Source organism: Palaemon carinicauda, chromosome 20, assembly GCF_036898095.1.
Source record: "Palaemon carinicauda isolate YSFRI2023 chromosome 20, ASM3689809v2, whole genome shotgun sequence".
NCBI lineage: Eukaryota > Metazoa > Arthropoda > Malacostraca > Decapoda > Palaemonidae > Palaemon > Palaemon carinicauda.
In genome coordinates this window covers 110,047,607-110,057,606 of record NC_090744.1, presented here as the reverse complement: position 1 = coordinate 110,057,606, position 10,000 = coordinate 110,047,607, and the positions used below count along the sequence as shown (strand labels likewise).

General features: G+C 32.6%; 1 protein-coding gene across 1 annotated transcript in view; it reads left to right on the top strand.

Moving 5' to 3' along the window:
- Window positions 1-7,822: 7,822 nt before the first annotated feature.
- LOC137659598 (uncharacterized) overlaps window positions 7,823-10,000 on the top strand; it is a 4,405-nt gene continuing 2,227 nt past the window's right edge. Inside the window, exon 1 of the mRNA XM_068394445.1 lies at window positions 7,823-7,965. Within this exon, the coding sequence (XP_068250546.1) occupies window positions 7,961-7,965 (5 nt within the window). The 5' untranslated portion in view covers window positions 7,823-7,960. The remainder of the gene's footprint in view (window positions 7,966-10,000) is intronic.

The window sequence follows — 10,000 nt, the reverse complement described above, 5'->3', positions numbered from 1 at the left end:
AAAAAAAAAAAAACTAATCGTTATTGCGTAGGTGATCCTCGATTGGTGTAATTAGTTCTTTGAAAAATCTAAATTAGATATATTTTCATTACATAGCTTAATGATAATCTTCACTTACCAACTACTGTTGAAATTATAGATGAAAATTAGAATCTTATGTATATCATGCGTGTGCGTGTATAGAAATACGCTTAATTTTTCTGTATGTAGTTGTGTTCTACGATCATTTATCAAGATGAAATTTAATCTGATGATATATCTCTAGTTTCACATTACACGTATTCTATTTTTTTTTTTTTTAGCAATAACGTATAGAGTTTTACCTGCGTGGCATTCTTGGTAAAAGAGACACGTCACACACACACACACACATACACACAGTACCTTTCAGTTTATTAATACGTAGGCTACTGCGTGTATGTATGTATGTATGTATGTATGTACAGTATGTATGTATGTATGTATGTATATGTCATTTTCTACTTTAAATTAATTTCGATAGAATATCATCTCGTTCAAGAGACAAAGAATCAGATTGGATTTGGAATCAAGTAAATTAATAGATAACTAGCAAAATAGAATCAAGTAAAGCAATAGATAACTAGCAAAATAGAATCAAGTAAATCAATAGATAACTAGCAAAATAGAATCAAGTAAATCAATAGATAACTAGCAAAATAGAAACGTTGGGTCTGGTCAGTACTTGGAAGGGTGACCTTCAAGGAAAATATTTCTGTTGAATATCTAAGAAGTTATAAATGAGGCTAGCAGCCTAAATACGTGAATAATTGATGAAAACTGAAAAGGTAACGCTTTTGGGTATGTATTCACCCTTGTCTGTTTCTTAGTTTATTTATATGTTAGTTTGTTTGTGAGCAACTTTACACAAAAACTACTGTACCGATTTTGACCAAATTCGGTAGTCATGTCGGGTATGACCCAAGGATGAATATGTAACATTTTGGATAAAGTAAATCCAAGTACAAATAAACAGCAGTATTCTGAAAATAATCGCAATGTTAAGTAAATGGCAAATATTTTGTCAATGTATTTTTTATGAACAACATTGAGCAAAAATTACTCAACAAATTTCAACGATGCTCGGTGGACACGTGGAGTATGACCCAAGGACAAATCCATTACATTTTGAAGAAAATACATCGAAGTACAAGTAAGAAATGTAGTTAGGAGCAAAATGAGTGGGCCTCTAGTTATTATTGTTGTTGTTGTTAAAATCTTGATGAAAATTTTGTTTTGATATCACAAGTTACGACTTATAAGATCCAAACTCAAATTTAATCTGAAAACGGCAATGACAATGCTGAACCTTTTAGCATTTTTAAATAATATATATATATATATATATATATATATATATATATATATATATATATATATATATATATATATATGCGAATAAAAAGAAGCAAAAGGAAAATCTCTAAAACTGATGATTATTCATAGGCCTACCCATAATCGTTAATTTAATATGCGCCTAAAACACTGGATAATAGACGTTCAGAGGTGACCCACTTTCAGTATCAATAGCTCCGCGTCCGGAGGTTTCCTCCCGAAATCAAACAGTTCCTGAGCTTACTGGTCCAACGCCTCGTGTTCTAATCTAGGATATATCCTGCCCCCTTTCCCGTTTCGTGAGTAAAGTGAAGCCACTGACCTATGATGAAATCGAAACAGCTGAAGAAAGCTGTTTCTGAATACAGAAATTATATTGATCCAACACTTGGTGTTCAACTTGTCCAGTTCGCAGCATTCCTCGCTCAATGGCGAGAAAATGAGGCAACAGTTGCACTTGCGGATGACGAAATAATGCCAAGAATGTACTCAGCACTCGTGATCACAAAGCGTATGGTAAAAAGAACATTGCTAAAATGAAGTTTATTGAAAAATGACTACTCACTACAATAAGTCATGATAAATTCTGTCACCTGAGTCTTCATGGGCGTTAAAAATGTCATTTACAGAAGAACATTACTTAAATGAAGTTTATTAAAAACTGACTACTCACTACAATAAGCCATGATAAATTCAGTCACCTGGGCCCTTCATGAGTGTTAAAAATATGACATTTACAGAGTTTGGTCTCGGGAAATTAATGACAAAAGTCTCGTATAGTTAGGCCTACTGGTTTCTAGATACAGGTATAGAACATTTTTTCATTTTTCATTCAATGATAGATCAGATGTTTCTTTTATTAATGTTATTTTTCCCTGTTGGAGCCATTGGGCTTATAGCACCTTGCTTTTCCAACTGGGGTTATAGCTTGCCTAATAACAACAACAACAACAACAACAACAACAACAACGACAACAATAATAATAATAATAATAATAATAATAATAACATTGTTTACAACACAGGCAGGACCACGTAATCTTTTCCGTTTGAAAACAAGAACCCCATTATTAACACGGTCAAAGGCAGCACTAAAATCTAGGCTAATGATACAAACTTTCTGACGACAATCAAGGGATTTTTGTACAGCACTGGATGTTGTAAGAAGAGCATCACCTGCTGTAAGTTCCTTGCGAAAGCCAGACTGATGACTAAGACACAGATGATCAACTTCAGCATAGCTATTTGGACGTTTTGTCAAAAGACGTTCAAAAAACTTAGATAACACGAGATAAATACACACACATAATATATATATATATATATATATATATATATACATATTATATATACATATATATATATATATATATATATATATATATATATATATATATATGTGTGTGTGTGTGTGTGTGTGTGTGTGTGCGCATGTATTACAAGCCTAGTTACAACCCTAATTGGAAAAGCAGGATGCTACAAGCCCAAGGGCTTTACCTCGGGAAAAAAAGTCAAGTGGGTAAAGGAAATAAGATATAACAAATGAAATATATATATGAGAAGTAATGAATAAAATATATAAGATATCTTAATATCAGTAACAACGGTAAAATAGATGTCATATATAAACTAGGCCAGAGAGGAGAACAATACTCGAAACTGGGTAGATTATTATTATTATTATTATTATTATTATTATTATTATTATTATTATTATTAAATGCTAAGCTACAACCCTAGTTGGAAACGCAGGATGCTATAAGCCCAGGGGCCCCAACAGGGAAAATAGATCAGTTAGGAAAGGAAATAAGGAAAATTAAAATATTTTAAGAATAGTAACAACATTAAAATAAATATTTCCTATATAAACTGTAAAAACTTTAACAAAATAAGAGGAAGAGAAACTAGATAGAATAGTGTGCCCGAGTGTACCCTCAAGCAAGAGAACTCTAACCCAAGAAAATGGAAGACATGGTACAGAGGCTATGGCATTACCCAAGACTAGAGAACAATGGTTTGATTTTGGAGTGTCCTCCTACAAGCGCCGCTTACCATGGCTGAAGAGTCTCTTCTACCCTTACCAAGAGGAAAGTAGCCACTGAACAATTACAGTGCAGTAGTTAACACATTGGGTGAAGAAGAATTGTTTGGCAATCTCAGTGTTGTCAGGTGTATGAGGACAGAGGAGAATCTGTAAAGAATAGGCCAGACTATTCGGTGTCTGTGTAGGCAAAGGGAAAGAACCGTAACCAGAGAGAAGGATCCTATGTAGTACTGTCTGGCCAGTCAAAGGACCCCATAACTCTCTAGCGGTAGTATCTTAACAGGCGGCTGGTGCCCTGTTCAACCTACTACCTAAAGAATTAAAACATTTCCTCAGGACAGACTGGTTAATTTTTTTTTCTTTTTAAAACTTACTAAAATAAGTAATTTTTAGTGTAATTGAAGATGAAAGAGACCGAATGTGCTTCTCAAAAGCAAATTTTGAATCAAGAATCACACCAAGAATTTTAAATGAACTGAAGCCTATATTATTAAAGACATTGTCAATGCAAAGATCTGGATGTTGAGGAGCCACTGTTCTCGACCTACTTGCAATCGTACTTTGACTTTTGTTAGTTTTCGACACCCCACCCCCCCTAATTTGCACCATGCACTAATTTTAGCTAGATCTCTATTAAGGGATTCAGCAATCATTTGTTTACATTCAGTAGATATTATTGATGCAAATGGAGTAGTATCATCTACATATGCAACAAGCTTATTTTTCAGACCAAACCACATGTGTGTATATAGTATGAAAAGTAACGGGCCAAGAATACTCCCCGAGGAACACCAGCTATCAAATTCCTATACTCCCTATATATATATATATACTACGCAGTACTCTAGAAGTTTTATTCCAGCTGTGACCAAGTTGTGGAATGATCTTCCTAATCGGGTGGTTGAATCAGTAGAACTTCAAAAGTTCAAAGTTGGAGCAAATGCTTTTTTGTTGACCAGGCGGACATAGTCTTTTTATAGTTTATTTATGACATATTTGTTTTTGATGTTGTTGATAATTTATTATATGACATGTCTGTTTTGACGTTGTTTCTTATTTTAGAATGATTTATTGTTAATTTGTTCTCTTCATTTATTTATTTCCTTATTTCCTTTCCTCACTGGGCTATTTTTCCCTGTTGGAGCCCCTGGGCTTATAGCATCTTGCTTTTCCAACTAGGGTTGTAGCTTGGATAGTAATAATAATAATAATATATATATATATATATATATATATATATATATATATATATATATATATATATATATATATATAATGTATTTACAATATATTCCATATAAATTGCACCAGACCACAGTCTAACATACTAAAACCTGCACTCTTTGGTGTAGATGCAACAGTTCCTCCTTTACCTAAACTAGATGGCTCAGTCACTCACTGTCCAAAGGAAAAGGCAACCCTTTTGGCTGATGTTTTTGACCGTAAACAGCGTAATGAAAAACTTGAACTTCCTCATTCCGGTTTTCCTGAGGCTAAACTAACTAGTTTAGCTTTTTGGTCTCGTGAAATTAAAGCTCTGTTGATGGACCTTGATGCTTATGGAGGTGTAGACCCAAATGGTATTTTTCCATTGTTTTTTTATGAAGACAGGAGATTTCTTAGCTCCAAAGTTATCTGTTATTTTGCGCAAGTTAGCAAGAAGAGGAGCTTTTAGCACTTGTTGGAGGATTGGTAATGTTACTCCTCTATGTAAATGTGTTTGTGGTAGCTCAAGTCCCACTGATTACCGCCCAATTTCTATAACTCCCATATTATTTAAAGTTTTTCAACATCTTCTGGCAAAACGTCTGAATAGGTTTGCTGAAGGTAATCATCTATTCCCTAGTTTGCAATTTGGTTTTCGTAAAGGCCTTGGTTCATGTGATTCCCTTCTTACAATCTCCAATGCTGTACAGAAATCCCTTGATTGTGGTCAGGAAGTTTGTATGATTGGCCTTGATTTTTGTGCTGCCTTTGACCGTGTTAATCATGAGGCCCTTATTTACAAACTCAAACAGTTGGGAGTGGGTGGGTTGTTTCTTAGCATTATTATTGATTTTTTAAGTAATATATCTCAAAGAGTGGTTGTTGATAGGCACCATAGTGGGTATAAGAATGTGATATCCGGTGTTCCACAGGGTAGTGTTCTTGGCCCATTACTTTTCATACTATATACACATGACATGTGGTTTGGCCTAGAAAACAAGCTTGTTGCATATGCAGATGATGCTACTCTCTTTGCATCAATTCCATCCCCTGAATGTAGATCTGGGTTTGGTGAATCCCTTAACAGAGATTTAGCTAAAATTAGTGCGTGGTGCAAATTATGGGGTATGAAGTTGAATCCTAACAAAACTCAAAGTATGATTGTAAGTAGGTCAAGGACGGTGACTCCTCAACATCCGGATCTCAGTATTGATAATGTTTTTTTAAATTTGTATGACTCTTAAAATTTTAGGTGTGATTCTCGACAGCAAATTTACTTTTGAAAAACACATTAGGTCTGTGTCTTCTTCAATTGCACAAAAATTGGCTTATTGAGAAAGTCTTTCAAGATTTCGGTGATCAATCTATTCTGAAGAAGTGTTTTAATTCTTTCATTCTACCTTGTTTTGAGTATTGTTCTCCTGTCTGGTCTTCAGCTGCTGATTCTCATCTTAATTTGTTGGACAGAAACTTACGGTCTATTAAATTTCTTATTCCTGATCTAGATATTAATCTTTGGCACCGTCGTTCAATTAGTTCATTATGCATGTTGCATAAGACTTTTCATAACTCTGACCATCCTTTCCATTCAGATCTCCCTGTTCAATTCTATCCTGTTCGTAATACTAGGCAGGCAGTTAATTCTAATAGCCAGGCCCTCTCCATCATGAGGCTCAATACTACACAGTATTCTAGAAGTTTTATTCCAGCTGCTACCAAGTTGTGGAATGATCTTCCTAATCGGGTAGTTGAATCAGTAGAACTTCAAAAGTTCAAAGTTGCAGCAAAGGTTTTTATGTTGACCAGGCTGACATGAGTCTTTTTATAGTTTATAGTTTATATATGACATATCTGTTTTTGACGTTGTTAATATTTTATATAGGACATATCTGTTTTGACGTTTTTACTGTTTTAGAATAACTTATTGTTAACTTGTTCTCATCATTTATATATTTCCTTATTTCCTTTCCTCACTGGCCTATTTTTCCCTATTGGAGCCCTTGGGCTTATAGCATCTTGGTTTTCCAACTAGGGTTGTAGCTTGGCTAGTACTAATAATAATACGGCGGTAGGTATGTGTGTCTATCTGTCAATACTCAGTTTCTTTAATCTATTAGCTTATGCTCTTTGTGGACAACTGAAATAATTGGTTTATTATCTGTACTGTCTTTTTTCCCCTTGTTGGAGCCTTTGGGCTTATAGCACCGTGCATTTCCAACTAGGGTTGTAGCGTAGCTTTTAATAATAATAATAATAATAATAATAATAATAATAATAATAATAATAATAATAATAATAATAATAAAGGATTAGATCACTTGCATTTGTTCGCATGCTGCTTAAAAAAAAAAATTTCATTAATATATTCGAATTTATTACAATAGCATTTTTATTTGACTAGTCTCAACATAGGCTTAACCATCAGTCTTAATGATAGTATATTTATGAAGAATTTGCTTTACCTTAAATTTAATTAAATAATGATGGAACTTAGCGCAGCTACTTCGAGACTTATTAACATATTGTTCGTGAGAAAATCTAGTTATATCTTATATCTTTGGAAAGAACCATTGCGTGGAGTTTCTATTTACAGGAATTCGAGGAATCTTGAACAAAAATATACACATTTAAACGAAAAAAGTTCTTAGAAATTCTTCGTCATAAGCGATGGGAAATTTGAAACTGGTCATCTTCAAACCTCAGTGGATGTGTGTGTGTGTGTGTGTGTGTGTGTGTGTGTGTGTGTGTGTAAAATTCAATCACTGAAAAGTAATGATAAAAACATTTATTATAACTGGAAACCAATGCATAGGACATTAAAAAAAAGTAATGTCTCCATATTCAATATAATCATAAAATAAAATCAATGGTCTAAAGAAATGCTCATTTTTTCTTTCTTTTTCTACTTTTTAACCGAGACGAGTCATACAACGACCACCTGTTTAATTTCATCCGGATACATGTGCAGCAAGTGCATCATGGTGTTAGGTGTTCTGAAGACGAACAAAATGATATATTTCCATTATGAATACGAATAAAGGCCATATTTACATATCTAGGCCTATATTTCGTTTGATATTTTGTTGATACACCCATATACCATTTAATGTTTACGTGAATATCTTTGTATGGTGTTTCTCAGTTAAGAAATTACAGAAGAAATTGTACTGTTTCTCTTCTAGTCAAAATCGAAAGGTTTAGAACACTTTATTTCGTAAATGATAACGTGGGTGTTTTCGATTATTCCCCCAAGTGTTGGAATTATTCTTGTTTTCGTTAGGCTGTGACTGGGAGCTGGGGATCAGTTGTACAACGGATTTCTTCCTGTGAAGTTCCAGTGCTAGTCTGCTCTTCAAGATGAAGTAAGAAAATTACTTGGAATTATGTTGTATAACTTTATATATATATATATATATATATATATATATATATATATATATATATATATATATATATATATATATATATTCTGTATATATATTGTATACACACTAATATATATATATATATATATATATATATATATATATATATATATATATATATATCTGTATATATAATGTATACACACTATATATATATATATATATATATATATATATATATATATATATATATATATATATATATATATATTCTGTATATATAATGTATACACACTATATATATATATATATATATATATATATATATATATATATATATATATATATATATACATACATACATATATATAAGCGTAATACTGTTCTACCTATTTTAAGCATGATATCCACATACTTTTTTTTTGGAATTTTCTTCAAATGTAAACAATTTGACCATAAATCAAAATCGCACCATTGCTTTTATAAAAGCGAGTTACCCCCTTAAGGAATAACAAATTAAATCTAATGAGAAATTTCTTAATCGACTGGTTTCTGCATTGCTAATAACCAGTCTCTGATACTACGCCATTTTTACAAGTCTTATAAAAAGCAAATAAGATAATTACATGAAAAGTATCCACTACCGTTATGACCTTGTGTACCTCATAATTATGTACTATGCGTTAAAACCAATGGTTAACTTTCAATGTTTTTATGTTGACCAGGCTGACATAAGTCTTTTTCATTGTCTATATATGACATATCTGTTTTTGACGTTGTTAATAGTTTATATAGGACATATCTGTTTTGACGCTGTTACTGTTTTTAGAATGATATATTGTTAATTTATTCTCATCATTTTTTTATTTCCTTATTTCCTTTCCTCAATGGGCTATTTTTCCCTGTTGGGGACCTTGGGCTTATAGCATCTTGCTTTTCCAACTAGGGTTGTAGCTTGGCTAGTTATAATAATACGAGGTTATTCAATAGATATGAATTACTACAGTACGGCCGTACGAATATATCAAGGAAGGTAATAATTCAAGAATTATTATACATCAATTCATTCTCAATTGCATCGTCATTACTTCATTTACATCTTCCATCCATTGATTTAGTCTTAAAACAAAACTCTTTTCATCTTTGTTGATTAGTTTGTTTTGATTTAACAAATTCACCCATCCATTTATTCATCTACGTTTAAAAGATGTCTTTTATTATTGTTATTATTATTATTATTATTATTATTGTTATTATTATTATTATTATTTGCCAAGCTACAACACTAGTTGGAAAAGCAGGATGCTTATCAGACCAAGGGCTCCAACAGGGAAAAATAGCCCAGTGAGGAAAGGAAAATATGGAAAAATAAAATATTTTCAGAACAGTAACAACATCAAGATAAACATCTATATAAACTATAAAAACTTCGTTCATTTTTGAGGCCTTTCTTGATGATCACACTTGTATCGACTTAAATCGGAATTGCTCTTAATGGTCTTCCATCTTCCTAGATATTTATAAAAGATCTTATTTTACCTGAATTTAACCAGAGTAGTATCAGCTGGCTTTCCATTTAAAGGGTTGAATGCCACGCGTGAATGGCAGAGGCAAGGGACAGTGAGAATGCCCTAGCTAGCAGGACAATGCCCTAGAGACTGACCATATATTATTATTATTATTATTATTATTATTACTTGCTAAGCTACAACCCTAGTTGGAAAAGCAGGATGCTATAAGCCCAAGGGCTCCAACAGGGAAAATAGATCAGTGAGGAAAGGAAAATAAAATATTTTAAGAAGAGTAACACTATTAAAATAAATATCTCCAATATAAACTGTAAAAACTTTAACAAAACTAGAGGAAGAGAAATAAGATAGAAGAGTGTGCTCGAATGTACCCTCAAGCATGTGAACTCTAACCCAAGACAGTGGAAAACCATGGTACAGAGGATATGGCACTACCAAAGACTAGAGAACAATGTTTTTATTTTGGAGTGTCTTTCTCACAAGATCAACGCCCAAGGCCCCTT